The following is an 18,811-nucleotide window of genomic DNA, read 5'->3' as shown; positions in this document are numbered from 1 at the left end:
TGCAGGGCCCCTGGGCCGCGGCCAGGGTAGGGCTGGCCCCTTTAGGCAGGCCCTGCCCGCTCTTGTTTGCTGCGCCTGTCCCCCCATCTCCTGTCTCCCCCATCTCCCGACTGGATCTTCCAACCCCTTTCTTTCACCCATGTATGTCACTTGCCTGAATCCCGTAGACATTCGCGGTGTGGCCCCTAGTAGAGGCGTTTGGGGTGAGGAGGGTCAGCGTGGACCCAAGCAGGAGCAAGAACATGCCCCATGCAGGCGGCATTCTCAGGGTCAATGCCTCTGGCTCGCTTGGGGCTGTCTCCAGGGGCAGTGACCTCTCTGCGGGGGAGGCCAATTCCTCCAGGCAGGGGACGATGGGACGGAGTTTCCAGGAAGCCTGAGCCTCGGCTCTGTGCTCCTGCCTCGGGGATGAGCACCATGTGGTTTCCTTCCGGGCTCTGTATGTGATATGAGGGGCTCCTTGCAATGCGGAGACAGTGGCCGATGCTGGGAGTTCCCGGGCCTTCCCAACACACTTGATTATTTTTAATAATCATTAGGAATAATATTTACTCAGCCTCTCTGCAAGAGGACCGAGGGGCCCATTTTTATTATAACCATATTGTATGGAAATGGCATGCATTGCTTTGTGGTTAGGTCAACGTTCCGCTCAAGTCCCCGAGTTCTGCAGTTGGCAGGGTAGAGAGCTGGGAGCTGAGGAAATGAGGTGACCCCGTCCGATTCGGGGCCCCGTCCGCTCAGCTCCCAAGCTGCAGGGGTGCCGGTGAGGTTGAAAGGGGGTGAACTGTCTCCCTCTGACAGAGGGCAGGGAGGCTCAGGGTGTCCACTCTGCCTCCCGAGCTGTGTACGGTGTGGAGAGAGGCCGTGGCCAAGCCGGCAGAACTGCGGCAGGAATGGACTTGGCGAGTGTAACATCTGCCTTTGGGGCCGGTGGAGGCCCGAGCCACACACTTCCCTCCTGGGCCTGGTGATGTGGGCCAGCAGGAGGTGAGGCCTCCTTCTGGATCACCTGGAGCTTCCCCGTGACCGCAGAAGGTGCTGGAGTTGTGCTGTGCAGTGGGCGGGTGCTTGGGCCTCATTCCAGTTCCCCGTTCCTCAGAGGGCAGGGGAAGAGCCTGGAGACTGTGCCCAGAGAGGGCCAGGACTTGCCCAAGGGCACACAGCACGTAGGAGGCAGAGTTGGAGTCTATGCCTCAGCTCCAGACTCCAGGGCATCACATCCCCCCTTGAGGAATGTCCACGCTAAGACCCCAGGGCCGAGAGCTGGGAGGCTGGGGGTGGCAGAAGATGTGTCAGGCCCTGAACTTGGCCTCCAAGGAAGAGCTCGATGCTGAGATGCCTGTTTCTATCCCCGCCATGTGATTACGTTACTTCCACATGCGAGCATGTCCCTTTAGCACCTCACAGGGACTGGTTCAGGAGGGGCAGGACGTGTGCGCTAATCCCTGCTCTCCCGATGAGGACGGGACGGGGAGAGGGACAAAAGACTTGGCCAGGGGCTCTCGGCATGCTCTTACAGGGGCCGGGATGCCTGGCCTTCCTGCTCCTCCAGCTCCAAACGGGTGAGGGCAAGAGGGAGGACAGCAGGCTGCCAGGTGTCTTCCCCACGCGCTCCCTAATCCCACCCTCCCCATCTTGGGTTCTAGCCTCACTCCCATAGGAACTCAGTCCTCTGTGTGGCAGGGAGCAGACAGGCCATTTGTATTTCACCAGATGCCAGGCATTACGAAGTCAAAGTGGAGACCCGACTGAATGGTGACAGGAACTACTGTTCCTTCTCTGCCCCCAACCTCTCTATACATTCAGAATCGAATCTCAGCAGAGCAGAAGCTCTGCTGCCTGGGACATGGGGCTTAACTGTCCCCAGACGGGGATCAAGCAGACTTGGGTTCGAACCCTGGCTCCACCCCTTAACTAGCTCTGTGGCCCCGACTCCCCTCAGCTTCAGTTTCTGCAGAATGTCAGATGGGGCTCCCAGCGCCTGTGAGGAAGCAAGCTGGGTGCTCTCCGGGGCCGCCTCGGAGATCCAGTCTGCTGGGTGACTTGGGAAACGGCTCTCCTCTCTCTGGAACGGTCTCTTCCTGAGACACGACCGTGGAAGAGCTTCCTCCTCAGAGATGACCTTTCAGAGCCTGAGAGGGTGTGTGGGACTGGTTCTGCCTAGTTCCCTCGGGACGGGATGGGGGACGGGCTGATGGAGGCTGGGACAGAGCTCTAGGCCTGGGCCTGCCAGGAGTTGTAGCCACTGAGCGAGGACGCTCTGTGGGAGCCCCAGGAGCGGGGGGAGCATGGAAAAGCTGACTGGGCTGGGGAGGGGCGGGGAGGCTGTGGTTCGGAGGCTGCACAGAAGCTGCACAGAAGCCCCACGCCTGGGAGGAGGCGAGTCAAGGCCTTATTTATTCACTCGCAGGCTGCTGGCATTTGCACGCGCATGCACTTTCTGCAGGCGTCACCTCGGGGAGACCCGGCTGAGGGCCGGGCCCACAGCAGATGCTCCATGACTATCTGTAAATGAAGGAATGTGATCCTCCCAAAAGAAAAAAAGAAAGAAAGAAAAAAAAGGCAGGTTGTCTTGACTCATGGGCTGGGTTGCTTGAGGTTACCCAGATCTTTGCTGCTGGTGGGATGAGGAGGCCGCACGGAATGCAAAGGCCTACAGACTAGATTTGGAATGACCTTGGTTTGAACCATCCCCTTATCCAGCCATGCTTTCTTCCTTTCAACGAACATTGACCCAGGGCCTTCTTGGTGTCTGGTGCTGTGTGACCTTTGGCAAGTCACTAAGCCTCTCTGAGCTTCAGTTTCTGCCTCGGTAAAATGTGAGTCTGGTACCACGTACCTTTCCAGGGCGGTTGTGTGGATGGAGTGAGAGGCACCCAGCGCGAGAATCGCAGTCCCAGCGGATTTCTGTGGCCGATGTGCCGATTGGTGAGGTGGGGGCATTATTGGCACTAAGAGTACAGGGAGGGCTTGGGCACAGGAGGACCGTCCCATGTTGACGGTTAGGAATTGGAACTAGACCTTGAGAGATTCACCCCTGACGTCAGTACCACCTAGCACCAGGAGAGCGGAGGGGTGTTTTGCTGTCTTCGCCATATTGCGTTGGAGCTCCGTACGGTGCGCCTAGCTCTGTGCTAAGCAATCTGCCTGGTGTTCCCTGTGCCTCCAGGAGGGGGAGAGGGTAACTGAGGAGAGTTTCGGGAAGGGACTGTTTGCAGAGCTGTGGGCAGCATCCAAGGAACCTACAGACGTTGGCTTCGCACCGGAATCCAACCTGAAGGTACAAGGGGAGGCGCAGGTGTTACCAGAGCCCAGGAGAGTTAAACCAGGACCAGGGTCCTTTGACAGGAGTTGGGGCCAAACTACGGCACAGCAGGGAGGGAGCCGGGAGAGAAGTACCCTGTCCACTCTCTCCGTCTGCAGTGGCCTCCCCTCGGCCAAACCCAGCCAGAGCAGAGAGCAAGGGAGCCTGCGGAGCAGCCTTTTGGAGCAGCTTCCAGGGCACAGAGTGGTCTTGGGAGCAACTGGAGAACAACCAGCACACACACATGATTTTGGAAGATGAGCATTATGCCCCCATTTTACAGCTGGGCAAACTGAGGCCTGAAGGCATAAGGAGATAACTTGCTCGAGGCTACACAGAGAAGCCCTGTCCCAGTAGGCCCTTCCCTGGGACAGAGACTGGGCACCCTGTGCGCCGTTCTTGGGAATCATCATGAGCTCAGACAGAGATAGGAAGGCCCTTTGAGGTCTCCTGACTTCTTTCCCTTGGGCCATTGGCACTGAGCAGAGGTCCAGAGACTGAGAGTTCATTGCTGAGGGTCTCCCAGCTGTTATCAGCAGCCAGGATTGGACTCGGGCCTGTGAAACCTCTCCTTGCTTGCCACCCGGGGCCATGCCAGCCAGCACTCACTTCTTTCTGCAAGGCCTGGCAGGCGGGCCCTTGCCTCTGGACACAAGGGCGGACTTGTTCCATCAGATGGGGTTCCCCTCAGCCCGGCTGGCGGAGGCCAGGACCCTTGGGGGAAGCCCAGAGTGGGGGCTTGCTTGTTTCCATGGCTCTGTTTGCATGAGCCCTGAGCCCAGGCCTCGTCCACCTCCCACAGATAGGCCAGCGGCCCCCGCTCCCCTCCCCCGAGCTCTGGGCCCTCTCAGAGGCCCCGTTGTTTGCATCGTGGAGTGGAAAATCCCACCCCGGCCTTGTGAATCATCCCAGAGTCACCCGCTCAGGCTTCAGGCCCTGGAAAGAAACGGCAGCGTTTTTCCACTGCATGGAGAGCAGGCAGGGTCTCGGACCAGGCGCAAGGGGCGCCCCCCTCCCTCGCCCCACTAACAAAGTGATGGCTACGCGGGGGAGGGCTGGGCCTGTGGCTGCAGCTGGGCGCGGGGTGGCCTGGCCCAGGTGGGTAGGGCAGCAGGGCTGGGGGCTGGGCTGCCATGTCAAGGAGTCAGGCTGTGGACTGACATCACCGGTCCGGCCGTGGGTCCCAGCTGGCACTTCGAGTCTGCTGTGCAGATGTTGTGAATGAGGTCAGGGCCCAGCTCGGATGCCCCCGTTTGTTTCTGGGGCAGAATAAACTGCCAAGAGGGAGTGTCCAGGCCCTCGGCAGTGGCCGCCCTCCAGGGTCATGAGGGAACTCCACCCATGCATTGTCCCGTCCCGGGGCCCTGCACCAGCCCTTCGCCCCTTGGGCCGTTACCTTCTTCCCTGTGAGATGGGCCTGGTCTCACGTTTCCATTTCCGCTAGGTAACCCAGAGGAGGAAAGCACCACCCTGCAGTTCAGGAAGTGCCAGCGTTGGGAAGCCTGCGGAATGTCCATCTGGCACATGCCCACGGAAGGGAGGGGCACTAGCCACGTTGGCACAGCTAGTCAGAACCCCTGGCCAAGGTCTTCTGCGTGGAAGTTGCGTAGTAGGGGAGGACATGTCAAGGGGTTCGGGGTGGAATCCAGGTTCTGCCTGTGAGCCGTGCGGCCCTGGGCAAGTTGCTTTGCCTCTCTCTGGCCTCTCAGCTGTTCAAGGGGCTCGGGGATGATAACAACACCTACAGTAATGCTTAGCCTTCGCCTGTGCATTTCCCTTTAAATTCCGGGTCGCATGAAAGATTAGGGCCAAGGAAGGCCTTCTAGGAAGGGAAATCTTGTGCTCTTTCCTGAAAAACAGATGTCGAGGAGGGTGGCTTAAAATTTCACGCTGGGGCGGTTCCAGCAGCTTGCTTAGCAGAAACAACGGGTAACGTTTGGGGCATTTCACTGTGTGCCAGGCACTGGGTTTAGCACTTTTTATAGATTATCTGTCAGCTAGATGCCGTTATATCCCACTTTATGGTTAAAGCATGAAGCGTCGGAGACAGGAAGCTGCTTGCCCTGAGCCTCACAGCTCGTAAGTGAGGATGCTGAGGGTGAACCCGGGACCCCAGTCTCACACTGGGGAGCAGCAGGGAATAGACTGACCCTGGATCTCAAACCTGCGGAACCGGACCTAGGACTGGAGACCGACCCTGCAACCCCCAGCCTCTGCACGGGAGACTGTCGCCAACTCGGAGGCTCAGAGATGGCTGGAACTTGCCTGAGATCACACACGAGTCCCCCTCTCTCCACCCTGGGGGGACTCTTGTGTGACCTCCGGCAAGTGCTGGCTCTTGTCAGTGACCCCGGGGCCCCGGGGCCCGCGCCTGCCTGTCTGGACCTCTCTCCTGATTTCCATTCACGGATGAGCAAGCACGTGGTGTTCGCGGGCCAGAACTGTGTGAACTGAGGCTGCCCAGCGTGAGGTCTGGATTAATTACCAGCCAAACCGGACTGGGTTTTCAACACTGATTTTTAACTCCGGGCAGGAAACCTGGAATCTCTGCTGTTGATGGTTATTTGAAACAAATGAATTCCCCAGGCCTCACACATCCTCGAAAGCCTGGCTTGCTCCGAAGGCTCCGCGTTCAGCTCTTCAGGGCAGGCACTCGGTTCATCCTCACTCGCTCCTTCGGGACGGTACCCACTGAGAGCTTTGAAAAGGGGGCGCGGCGGAGAGCAGACAGGCTGAGGGCTTGCACAAACGCCAGCCTGTGGTGTAGCAAGTCTGCTTAGCTGTCCCCCTTCCTGTGTGAAGGAAAGAGGGGGGAGGCCACACATGTGCCCCCCGAGTACAGTGTGGCGGGGTTAGGCCATCCTCTTAGAGGAAACGGGGAGCTAGGAAATGTTGCTGAGCAGCGGAGTGGGAAGGTGAACCAGGCTGTGTGTGGAGGACTGGAGAGGGGAGAAGGGAGAGGCAGGGAGAAGGCAGAAGGCAGAAGGGGCTGTGGTGAAGGATGGGCCAGGCTGTGGCCACTGAAGCAGAGGAGACATCGGAGTGACGATGGCTAACAGTAATACTCTACTCCCACGTGTACTGTCTTGCATTTCATCCTCAAGATAATACTGCGAGGAAGGTATTATTGTCCCTGTTTTATAGGCAGAGGCTGGCTAAGGAACTTGCCCAAACCTAGCTGGTACGTGGCAACGCTGGGATTTGAACCCAGGCCTGTCCGATGCGTGTGCCCTGTATGCGCCGCTGCATCTCCGTGGTGTGAAGATGCTGGGTGTGACCTTGGGCAAGTCCCTTCTCTGCTCTGCCTCTGCAGACACCTCGGCTGAGCTCAGAGGTCTGCTGCCGTATTATTTTATCAAACATTTGGCCGAGCCCTGGGCAGAGAGGGGAAGACTCATATCCCGTTAGTTCCTCTGAGGAGACTGGTCTGGTGGGAGAAAGAGGCTTCCAAGCAGACAATTCCTTGAATAATAATACCGCGGCTTTTAAAACAGAGGGGGAGAGGGAACCGTGGCCCAAATTGGAGGAGGGATCAGGGGAGGTTTCCTGGAGCAGGCAGCACCCTAACCGAATTAGCGGAACAATAGAAGCTGAGAGTGTGAAAGACTGAGGACTCACAGCTGCCAAGGCCCGGAAGCTCCGAAGCTCAGGTGCTCCTCAGGCAGGGCCCTCGGGGAACCACGCTCCTTCGCCGAGGGCAGAGTTCTGGGGCAGGTGTGTTGGGCGAGTGCTTGCCCCCATTCTCTCCTCATGCCACGTGGCACTGACGCTATTGCTTTCTCCTTAGGGCCCCCCCGGGCTGCCTGGGCTCCCTGGACCCCCCGGTGCACGGGGACCTCGGGTAAGTGATCGCACACCATCCCGTGGGGCCCTGGTCGGCCTCGGGCCGGCGTGCCCCTGGAGGCCAAGCTCTGCTGTGCGTCCCCACCCTCCCCTGCCACCCACCGTCCACTTTGTCCAGTGGAATGGACCTGGGGCTCTCAGGGGCACTATGTGGACAGACATGGCATGGGACAGGGTCTCAGGTCTATTGCAGGTATGACTCTTGCAGCCTGGGGTGGAAAAGGGGTGTCCCCTGAGCTGATGGCTTTGGTGTGTATCCAGGAAGAAAGCTTTACGTGGGAGGACACGGCCCTTACATCCATCTCGCCGTATCTACAGGACCACCCCGGGGGAGGGGTGCTGGCATGGGCAGCCAGATGGGCCATGCCAGGGAGTCGGTGAGCTCCAGTGCTGAGAGGTTCAGCCGGAGGCTGGAGGATGGCTTGGCAGGGCCGAGGTGGCTGATATGAGCTAGCCCGAGCCTCTGAATAAAAATAGCTCTATGCGCCTGGCACATCATTAACGCTGCCTCATTTGATCCCTTCTTCCCCAGGACCCCATGGGTCGGTAGGGTCACTCTCATTTTAGGAATGAAGAAACCAAAATTTCTAATAAATGGCACAGCTGGGACTGGAACCCAGGCTCTTAACCATAGGCTGGGCCTTCCCTCTTGGAGGGGAATTTCCCCCTTCCCAAGAGGACTCAGACCCATGGCGCCTGGCATCGGTGCCCAGGCCGAATCAACCTTTCCCACGCTGGGTGCCTGGCGAAGCCCAGGCAGAGGTAGCTGCCTGGGGCATATTTTTAGCTCTGAGCCCAGCGGATGGTTCTGGTTATGCAATTACTTGAGCCCTCGTTTCCTCTAGACCTGGCCCCGTGCTCCCGGGCCCAGGGCTCTGGAATCCGCTGTCAGCAGCAGCATTTTCTCTTGGATTTGGAGTCTCCACAGAGCACATGCCCAGAGCTAAGGACCACAGGGGTGTCATGGACACTGCTGGCCTTGACCTTGCAGCCTGGGCCCAGGATGAGGCCCTCTGACCTAGCATTCCAGGCCCAGGCTGCCTGCCCATGCCCCATACTCCTCCTGAGCCCTCCTGCCTCTGAGCTGTTGCTCGGGCTGTGCTCTCCACCTGACACACCCTCTTCTGCAAACTCCATCCATGGCTCAGACCGAATGCCGGCTCCTTTGCTGATGGCCACCCTTCTGGGCGCTCCCGCAGCACTTGATCGGGCCCCCTGGATGGCACGGATCACTTTCCAAAACTCACATCGACTGCTGAGCGCCCTTTACTGGGCTGCCTGTGCGTGATCTCATTGCATCTTCCCAGCCACCCTGAGAAATAGGTTCCCATATTTCCCACGTTTTAGAGGCAAGGAAGCGAGGCTCAGAAAGGTTCGGTGACTTTGGATAAAGTCGAACTATAAAGTAAGTCCAGAATCGGAATTTAGCCCGGAGAGTCTGACTCCAGAGCCTGTGGTGTTAACCATCGAGGTGCGAATTTTCTGTCTATTCGGCTGAGCCCCGCTGGTCCAGAGACAGCCCACTGACCTCTTCCTCCCACGACCCCTCGCAGCATGCCTTGCGTGCAGCAGGTGCTGGGAAAGGCTTGCTGATGAGTTCTCGCCTGGGAGTCCAGAACCTTTCCACAGAGAAGTTGTGTGACCTCAGCCGAGTCCTCTCCCTTCTCTGGGCCTTAGTTGTCCCATCGATAACACATGGCATCAGAGTAAGGCATTCATTCCTAAGGCTCTGAAATTCCACGAGTGAGGGAATGACTCTCCTCACATCCTTCTGTCTCTCCCCCCTCCCCCAACACACCCCTCATCATTCTGCTTCTAGACTACAAATTTCATAGATGGTAAAATTCCAGAGATAATAGAATGCTGGGATTAAACAAGCCCAGCTCCTCACACAGATGGTGGCTCTGGGGATTAGGGGAGGGTGGGGCCTCATCTGAGGTCAGTGGCATGCCCCTTCCCACCTTCACAGAGTCCCACAGCCCATCCGCCCATCCGCCCATCCCGGGAGGGACGTAGGGGAATCCCTGGGCCCTGCCCCCACCCGCCTTTCTGGGCTGCAGCGTTTATAGAATCGGTCTGCTTGGCTCCCACTCAACTATGTGCTTCGTTTCTAGCAAGGCCGTGGCTGGAGAGGGCTGGGGAGCCGGGGGCAGGGAAGCAGGAAGCCCCCACCTTCAGGAGCTGCAGAGGGGGGCAGTTGAGTGCTCCGGTTCCCCCCCCCCCCCATCTCTGGAGCAGCTAAGGGCACAACTGGGGAGAAGTAGCCACCCTGGACCTCACATGGCTCACGCCTGGTTCTGGGGTGCTGGTCAGGGGCCCCTCCTACAACATTCCCTCCCACCCAACCGTTGCCCAGTTCAGGCTGAGCTCGGAGGTTGGACCTCAGGAGCCTGGGCTGGGATGAGCATCTGAGATCTTCCAGATTCCTTAGAGACCGCTGGGTCCCAGTCATTGATAGAACTGGACGGGAGCCTGAGGCTGGGGGCAGGGAGGCTCAGAGTGGTTTCGGGTCTCACCATCTCCCAGTCCCAGCCTGTGCCAGCAGACAGTCTTAGTAGGATGTTGGGAGGGACTGATTGTTCTAGAGGGAGGCTCATCCGTGACGCCGTGATAAGCCCCCCAGGCTTAGTGAGCTTCTAAACTCCGTCCTTTCTAGATGTTTTCAGAGACGGGGCGAGTTCCAGTTCAGACATCGAGGAAGAGGGAGGGGCCTCGGTTGGAATGTGACAGGCTGCAGCTGGGAAGCTGGCCTCCGGCAGGGAGGAAGGCAGGGAGTTCATGCACAGCCAGCCAGATGGGTCACCAGGGGGCAGGGACAGGGCAGTGTGTCTGGAAGCTGGTGTGGTGGGGGGCATGGTGGGAGCCACTTGAAGTGCCTCTCCCCGCCCCCAACACCCTAGAGCATGCCTCCCGGACAAAGACCCTCAGGAATTGCCCGACTCCCAGGGCCCTGTTTTTTTATCACGGGGCTGCAAGGCTGGAGTCCAGGGCCCTTGCTGGGGAAAGTGGATGTAACTGGACCCAGCTGCTGTAGCGGATTTGGATATGGCCTGGGAAAATCCAGTGCCATGAATAAGCCCTGGACATGAGGCCAGCAGGCCTGGTTCCGGCCCTCGCTTGGCCACGACTCTACTGTGTGACATTGGCCAAGCCTCTTGGACTCTCTGGGCCCAGGCTTCCCAGCTGTTCCGTGGACCCCGGAGGGTGCTGTAAGCTCGGAGCCTGTAGGAATCCGGGGGGGGGGGGACGCTGACTGTGTGGCCACAGGAGGGCTGTGCCTTTGGTCCCTAGAGGCCATGGATGCCCTTCATTGAACCCTCGACGCCAAGGGCTCATACAGCGGTCCAGCTGGAGGCTGAGGGTGCGCGTGTCCTTTAGGCAGGACGAGTTCCCAAGGCTCCCGGGAAGAGGTGGCATTTGAGCCAGGTCTTAAGGGATGGGCTGGGTTTCGGCTGGAGGGGTTGGATGGCATAAGCATGCCAGCTGATGGGAATGGCACGGCAAAGGCAGCGAGGGGAGAAAGTAGCGGGCTCGGGGCAGGGAAGCAAACAGCTGAGTGTGCTTAGAGCCCGAGGAAGCCAGCTGGGGAGGGCTGAGGCAGCCAGCTGGAGAGGAAAAGGGGCTAACATTCAGCTGAGAAGGGCTTGTCCTCTGAAGTCACATCTGAGGCTGAGATCTAGCTCTTGTCCCTGAGCAGCTGGGCGACCTGAGAAAGTGATAAACCTCTGAACACCAGCTTCCTCGTCTCCAAAGTAGGCATGACGAGGGCACCGATTTGGCGGGTTAGTGGATAAGATGGGAGAGTGGATGGGAAGGGCTTAGCCCGGGGCCAGGTGTCCAGGCGGCCCGTCCCAATACTGCCCAGACTTGGTGAAGAGAGAAGAGAAGGGGCCCCCCTCAAACCTTCTCTCCATGCCCAGCCTTTGCCCAGTTCAGGCCGAGCTCTGAGGGTAGACCCCAGGAGCAATGCCGCTCAGACGTGGTGAGGGAGGAGGCGCATGGCAGAAGGAGCCTACAGAACTGCTGCAGGAAGTGGAATGGCCCCTCTTCCCCTCACCTCTGTGTTTCTTTCCCTTTCAGGGTCCTCCTGGGCCTCACGGAAATCCAGGCCTCCCCGGCCCTCCCGGAGCCAAAGTGAGTATTGGCTGTGGGATCTGGGGACCGGGCCATGGGAGTGGGTGCTGGAATGAGGGCCACATCGGAGTGTTTCCCAGGGGCTCCTGGTGGAAGGTCCTCAGGTCCATGGGGCCCCAGGTGCCCAGGTGCTCCCTGAGTGCCAGGCCTTGTGCCAGACCAGGACACGGCGAGGCGTTAGGAGTTTGGCCTCTGGTTGGGAGGGACTTCGGAGGGGAGGACCACTGGAACCTAGAGCCCTCAAAGAGAGTCGGAGGAAAGATCAGCTGATGTTCAGGAGGGAGGCCTGGCATTTGTGGCCAGGGGACTCAGGTCCGCTTTGAGCTGGGGCAGGGTGTGGGAAGACCGTGTGTGAGGGAGATCACGGGCTGACATGTGGAAGATGGCCTGGGATGGGGATCAGAGCAGTGAGACCTGGGTGGTCCAGGGGAGAGAGGGGGCTGGCCTGGGCCAGCGTGGGGCTGTGGGAGGAGGGGGAGTGCGTGCGTTCACAGTGTGGAAATAGGGTAGGGAGGACTGGGTGTAGATGAGAGGTGAGAGGTCGCGGTGTCAGAGACGGAACCTGGGAAGCAGGGAGGAGCACTAAGACGATGCTGTGTTTGGACCTGTAGTCCAGCCAGGTGGAGACGATTCATGGACAAGCACTGTAAGACTAGGGAAAGGTCTGAGCTGGAGGTAGGACCTCGGGAGGTGGCTGGCACACAGATGCCACCTTCCCTAGGGAGCTGCTTGAAGTGGCCCAGTTAACATCTAGATGAGCCCACGGAGACCAGGGTGACAGGTGCCCTGAGGACTGTGGGGAACTTCAGCCTGGAGAGCCTGGGTCCAGTCCTGGGGTGTGGTGAGAGAACAGGGTTGTCAGGGCGGTGGGTGGAGTGAGCAGCGAGGGCGCCAAGAGGAGTGCCAGGCCAGTGAAATTTAGGTCACAGGGAGAAGCGTGGAGAAATGGCTGGGGAAATGGGAGGAGCGGGAGGAAGATGCAAGGCCAGGGAAGCCAAGAGCTCAGTGCCCAGGCTGAAGGCGCTCGGGGCAGGCTGGGAAGGGCAGGGAGGTCACTCAGCCCAGACCGTTCTCTAAGGGGCAGCCAGGTGAAGAACCTCACTGGGCTTTGGTTAGCAAGGTCATTCCTTGCTAACCCCACTGTCAAGGTTGAGTGGCTTAAGTAAGCCATTGACTCAGTAACCCAGGTTGGGCAGTGAGTGACAGCTGGCAGCCTCTAGAGGCCAGGCCTGGCTCCTGAAGCAGAACTCCTCTGGCTCCCAGCTGGTTGGGGAGTTGGGGACAAAGGTCATACACAAGTAGACCTGGTTCTATGAACATACGGCACCAGCCTCAGCCCCTGAAGGTCCCTGACTCTATGGCCAGGGCGGGGCTGGGGTCCTTCCTTCGAAGGTGTGCACGGAAGCATCAGATGCCCAGTGCCCAGCAGCTGCCCACAGGGGCTCTGGTTTTTAGCAAGGCAAACGCCGATGATAACATATACCATGTATTGGACCTTTACTGTGCCCCAGACACTATGCACACTCTTTATGTAGCTGATCTCAATCGATCCCCACAAAGATCTATGAGGTGGGTGGAGATACGGTGCCCATTTCTGGATGGGGAGACTGAGGCTCCAGCAGATGAAGACACTGTCCCCTGGGAGGACCTGCTCCAGAGGGGACCTCCTTGGAAGACTTCTGCTTTGTAGCAGCCTCGGGTCTCCCGGGTCATGGGGTGCACCGGGACGCTGGGATCAGCAGCTGTTTTGAATGGCCAGGGTTGCTCAGGAATATACCTGTCTGGTCTGGGAGGCGAGACGGGTCTTCCCAGAGGATGGGAAGGTTGAACTGGGGTTGAAGTGTTGCAGGTAACTAGGCAAAGGGGCAGGAGAAGGCTGCGGAGGGCAGCGGGCCTGGAGGTGGTGGTAAGGCTTTTGGACTTCATCCAAAGAGCCAGCAGGAAGCCGTGCAAAGGTTTGCAGCAGAGGTGACACGATCAGATGAGGTTTGCAAAGGCTACTGTGGCAGCTTGAGAAGCAGGGCCTGGTTGATGGTTTGTAAAAATTATTTATGCCTCAATATTAAGGTTATTAAGAGTTCATCTACCTTACAAATATTTTCTAATGTACTGTTTGCCTGCTAAGAGTATTCATGATGATTTTATATATATATATATAAAATATATATAAGATATATAAGATATTATATATATTATATATATTATATATATATATATATATATATATATATATAATATATATATATGTTTTTTGGTGTTTTTTTTTACTAACAATAGTCGCTAACACTGATTAGGAACTTAAAACATGTCGGTTTGGAGAGGGCTCCACCCCCAATGTGACATGTATGGTTACTTACTTTTATACTTACACATTTCTTTTCCATCCTAAGATCAGATAGGTATTCACTTATATTTCTAGTCACTTCATAATATCATTTGTACTAAAAAAGTTGAAACCATCTGGAATTAATTTTCAAGAAGGGGACGATATGAGGGAGGGCTCTAACTTCATTTTCCCTCCAATCGTTAACCATTTATTAAATAAACTCTCCTCCACTGGTTTCTGTATGGTAGATCAGAGCCTATTTCAGTCCGTTGGAGTATGTTTCGTTGCTATTTATATTTTTTATGTTAGTAAAGTGCCACTTTATATTATGACATTTACTATCTTTACACTGTGTGTCTTCCCGCCCCTGTTCTTTTAAAATATTTCTGGCTATTTATCCTGTCAGATGTACTTTAGTAAGATCATCTTAATAATTTCCTTATAAAACCCTCTTGGGGTTTTATTGGAATTGTATGAAATGTGCATATTAATTTATGAAGAATCAACATCTTTAAAATATTAAGTCTTCCCATTTAGTTGAGTTTTTTAAATGTCTCTTAGTAACTTTTATTGTTTTTATTGCATAAGCCCTGCATAATTCTTATTAAGTTTATAGTTGGAACTTTTATATTTTGTTGTTGTTATGAATGGAATATTTCCCTCAGTGTATTTTCTAGCTTGGCTCTCAGCTATTGAAGAGAACAGTTGACTTTTGTATTTTTGCACTCAATTTTATAAACATGCTCTTTAATGAATTATCTTAATAATTCTAACAGTATTTCAGTTAGTTCGCCTAGGTTTTTCTAGACAGGCACTCATCTTTTTATTTTTATTTTTTTGCAAAGAAGGAAATACTTTTGTCTCCTTTTCCTTAAAGGTTAGTAGTCTTATTGCTTTTCCTGCTTTATTGCATTGGTCAGAACTTCTAAACACATGTAATAGTAGTAGTGAGAGCAGAACGTCCAGTGAATCTTCAGAGGAGGTTCCAGGCCTGGGGCTAGATCAGATCCTTTCTCCTCCCACCCTACCCACTGAATAGGAGCTCACCATAGTTCCCATTTCTACTACGTTTGGAGTATTTACAGTATGCCTTCCCCTCCATCTTCTAGTTGTTCAAGCTTGTTGACGAGCCCAGGCAGTTCCCTCCACAGAGAAGCAAAGGTTTTTGTCCAAGCTCACACAGGCTCTTGGGCTGGAGAGATGGGTTTGGTGACCAGGTTCTGGTCCTCACCAGGGTGTAAACAATGAATTAATGCTTACATAATCCTTCTACCTCTTCCTGGGGAATTTGTAGACATGTGGCTGAGAAGATGTATAGCCTTTCCCATAGGGAAAGTCACACCTTCCCCTGACCAAGGTGCCTGGAGCATCTCTTGAGCTTTAACCTCATTGGCCCCCTCCTTGTCTCCCTCCAGCCTCAGCTTAGCTGAGGGATTTACCCCTGTGAGGGATTTACCCCTCAACTCTCAGCTTCCTCCTGGACTCCGCGCGCTATCTGCAGAGCATTGAGATGTTAAGAGCGTGAGCTCTGAAGCCAGGCTTCCTGCCTCTGAGTCCCACTTACTAATTGTGTGACCTTACACAAGTGACTGACCTTCTCTGGGCCTTTGTTTCCTCCTGTGTGAAATCGGGAGAGGGGTCACTGCCACCGCGTAGGTTTATGTATAGAGAACTTAGATGCTAGGCTTATTATTCCAATTCCCCATCTCGCTGGCTTCTCCCTCAAAAGCGTCCCATGGGCGATCCCTGTGTCTCGTCCCCCACTGTGGTGTTCCCCGAAGTCATTGCCGGACTTGGCTCACAGTAGATGGTCCATGAGGACCGGTACCTGTGGATGTTGTCCTCAGGCCTGGATTACATCCCCAGCCCTGTGCTGCTACTGACAACCCACAGAGAACCTTATAAATAACTAATGGGCCCCAGGTAAGAGCCCCCGGCAAGGGAGCGGGGGTAGCTTCTCTTAGGGCCTCGGTTTCCCCTTTTATAAAACAACTGGATAGGACACATGGAGGCCACTCGGAAAGCGTTGTCAGCCCAGCTCCTTTACCCGCCGCAGACTGAGGTGGGCAAGGGCGGGTGGGGAGAGGAGCTGCCCTTGTTTGGCCATCGGGAGCCCGGGAGCCCTGGGCCTGGCCTTGCATCATGGACATAAAAGGTAGCGGAATCGGGCTTGTGAGCGGCGGAGGGTGGGAGAGTGTCAGTGAGGGGCGGCCGCAGCGTGAGGTCCCAGAGGGCAGGATCTGCAGACGTGACTGAAGGGCCCCGGTGAACAGAGACGTGGGGTCCTAGCAGGGAGGGGCTGCCCTTCAGCCTGGGGCAGCTGAAGGGCGTGGGGGAAGCACCCAGGCTTCCCATTTATAAACAAGAGCTGAAAACTCAGACAGACAGGGAATGAGTCAGACCTAGTAAGACCTTGCCTCTTACCTGCATGTCACCCCAGGCTGTGACTCAGCCTCGCTGACCCGGGTTCTGCTTCTGAGTTGCATCGCAGGGCGGGTGTCAAGAGGACTGAGGGAGCTGCCGCATGGAGGGGCCTGGACGGTGCTGGGCACAGAGTGGGTGGGCAGAAGAAGGCTGCTCTCTACCCTCCATAGAGCCCTATCCAGTCTGGAATGCAAGGATTTCTTGAGAAGAGCGGTTGAGTCAGAATTTGGAAGCTCTGGGTTCTGACGAAGAACAGAGCCACATGGGAATTCATTGAACTTGGCCAAACCACCCCTCCCATGTGCCACATTCATTATCTCGCCGGCTCCTTGCCAAGAAACCTGGAAAGCTGGCAGGTGTATGTGCGTGTGTACAAGTATGTGTATGTGCATGCACCCATGTGCACATGTGAGGGTGTGTGCAAGTGCACATATAGGTGCCTGTGTGTAGGCGTGTGAGCATGTGTGCATGAGCCTGTGGGCATGCATGAGCCTTTGTGTAACTGTGCATGCACCATAGTGCATATGTGTGCATATATGTGTGTGCAGCCGTGTGTGCCCTTGTGCATGTGTGTGTGCCATGTGTGCATGCCTCTGTGTGTGTGTGTGCTGCGCGGCCCCCATTTTAAAGGTGAGGAGACAGGGCCCAGAGAAGTGAAATGACTTGCCTGAGTTCCCACTGTGAGACCCTGGCTTCACCCCAGGCCTTGTGACTCAGGGTCCAGCTGGGAGCGGGAGCGTGGGAGTGAGGGTGAGGGACAGGCCCAGGGGCTCTCAGAAGGTGACATCAGGATGGGCCGACTTTCCAAAGGGCTGTTGCTGAGTAATTCAGCCAGGTTGGGCCAAACGAGCAGGCCCACAGCCAGGCGCGCTCTCTCCGGCCTGTAGGAGACACAGCTGGTGAACTGGCCCCGGGCCCTTTCTCCGAGCCCCAGGCTCTCAGGAGCCAGACTCTGCAGTGGGGACACTCCCAGATGCTCAACACAAAGAGTGCTTGTCTCTGACCGAGGACCCGTGGCTGGTCTGCTTCTCCCTGAAACACGACCTGTTCTAACGCACCTTCAGGGTTCTCATCTTAGCGGGCCAGCACCTCATCCTGGGGCCTGTCTCTTTCTTTTCTTTCTTCTGTCTTGGCCTCCATTTTCCCAGAGATGTTACGGGGGGTGATAACACTCCCCCTGCCCACTGCATTGGGCTAGGGTTAGCATCTAGTGAGGTGAGGGATGTGGTTAACTCGGAGGGCTGTACACAGATGCAGGGGGGTGTTCCAGCACCGACCCTGGATAATGAGAGTGCTGAGAGGCGAACTGGAAAGGGAGCCAGGGCGCCTCTTGTCTGTGTCTCAGAAGCTCTCCGAGAGCCCAGGGGGACCACCTGGGAGGCAGTCCTAGCAGCGCTCAGGTGCACGAACGTGTGACCCGCGTGCAGGCCCACACTGAGGAGGACGCGCTCAAGCTGCATCTTGAAGAATGTTTATGTTTGGCTCATGAGGCCCGTGGCATGGTTTCCTGGGTGGGTGTGGCCGCCTGGGCGAGGGCCTGGCAGCTGGGAGGTGCAGGGCATGGCTGAACAATGGGCTGTGGTCTGGGGAAGGCAGAGATGACCCTGTCTGTGTGTTCGGCTGGGGAAGGAGTCACATCTGGGTAGGATGATTGCGGCCAGAGGACACAAGGCTTGGACTGTCATCACGCAGTCAGTGGGGAGCTATGGAAGGTGTTAGAGTCTGGAGTAATGGAGTGTGTGTAGGGGGGTGGATGTTGAAGCGGGGGACAGGGCTTAGAGTAGCGTGTGGGAGACATCAGCAGAATTGTTTTTGTTTCAGGGACAGAAAGGGGACCCCGGGCTCTCACCAGGAAAGGCCCACGATGGGGCAAAGGTAGGTTTCGAGGGACCCCAAGCTCTGGGAAGAGGGAGTGGGCCCTGGGGACAAGTCTGGAAAGGTCAACGCTGGCTTGGTTTTCACCTTGGAAGTGCTTCGGCCTTTCCCCACACCAAACCCAGAGCCAGTTCCTATTGTCTTCTGGGGTTGCAGCCAACAAAACCCACAGAGGATTTCCCCAAGGACATTCTTGGTGAATGTCCTTTTGCCTAAAACCCTGCATGGCTCTCTGCAGGGCCTTCTAGGTGACCCTTGGCATCCAGAAGCTTCTTGGTCGCACATGCCCAGCAAGCTTCCAAAAGACATTCAGAGTCCTCTCTGAGGTTTATAGACAGGCGTGTCTGGGTGGTGGGAAGGGAACGGGCCAGCGGGTCAGGGCTCCTTGACTTAGAAGGGCGATGAGACCAGGGGTTTCCCCAGGAAGAGAAAGCACAAGCATTCTTCCCTGGTGCATCCACCCGTCCACTAACCAAGGGACCTGGAGGGAGTGCCGGGCACTGGGGAACGGGGGAACCCAGAACTCCAGGGAAGGCAGCGTCTCAGAGCTCCAAATCCTGGAGGGAACACACCAGTCTGTCTGCCTTCCCCTGGACTCAGCCTCGGAGCCCTCCTGACAGGCAGAACCCTGCTTCCCACCCTGGCTCGGACACATACAAGTGGCCGCTCCCTTTGATTTCCCCGAGCCACAGGAGGCTCATCCCTTTGCATCCTCACTGATGCGTTTTTTTTCATTCGTTTGCTGGTTGTGAATGTTCACATGCACTCCCATCTGCTTCTCCTTGGAACCTGATAAGCCAGGGCGGATGGGTCCCGCTTGCAGATGAGGAAACAGAGGTCCCAGAGGCATGTGACTGCTGGAGCTCACACAGCTGGCCGGGTGCTGAGCAGGATTAGTACACAAG

General features: G+C 56.3%; 1 protein-coding gene across 3 annotated transcripts in view; it reads left to right on the top strand.

Moving 5' to 3' along the window:
- The window catches only part of COL27A1 (collagen type XXVII alpha 1 chain), a 121,550-nt gene that overhangs the window by 12,725 nt on the left and 90,014 nt on the right, over window positions 1-18,811 (top strand). For all 3 annotated transcript variants that reach the window (XR_004983408.2, XM_036412031.2, XM_036412029.2), the window contains exons 4-6: window positions 7,092-7,145; window positions 11,228-11,281; window positions 17,853-17,906. Coding sequence is in view for 2 of the 3 variants with exons in the window: in XM_036412031.2 (XP_036267924.1) it covers window positions 7,092-7,145; window positions 11,228-11,281; window positions 17,853-17,906 (162 nt within the window). In the remaining variant the exon portion in view is untranslated. The remainder of the gene's footprint in view (window positions 1-7,091; window positions 7,146-11,227; window positions 11,282-17,852; window positions 17,907-18,811) is intronic.

This window comes from Pipistrellus kuhlii, unplaced genomic scaffold (genome assembly GCF_014108245.1).
Source record: "Pipistrellus kuhlii isolate mPipKuh1 unplaced genomic scaffold, mPipKuh1.p scaffold_m20_p_43, whole genome shotgun sequence".
In the NCBI taxonomy this organism is placed as follows: Eukaryota; Metazoa; Chordata; class Mammalia; order Chiroptera; family Vespertilionidae; genus Pipistrellus; species Pipistrellus kuhlii.
The sequence above is the reverse complement of the archived record's forward strand: the minus strand, read 5'-3'. Positions and strand labels throughout refer to the sequence as shown.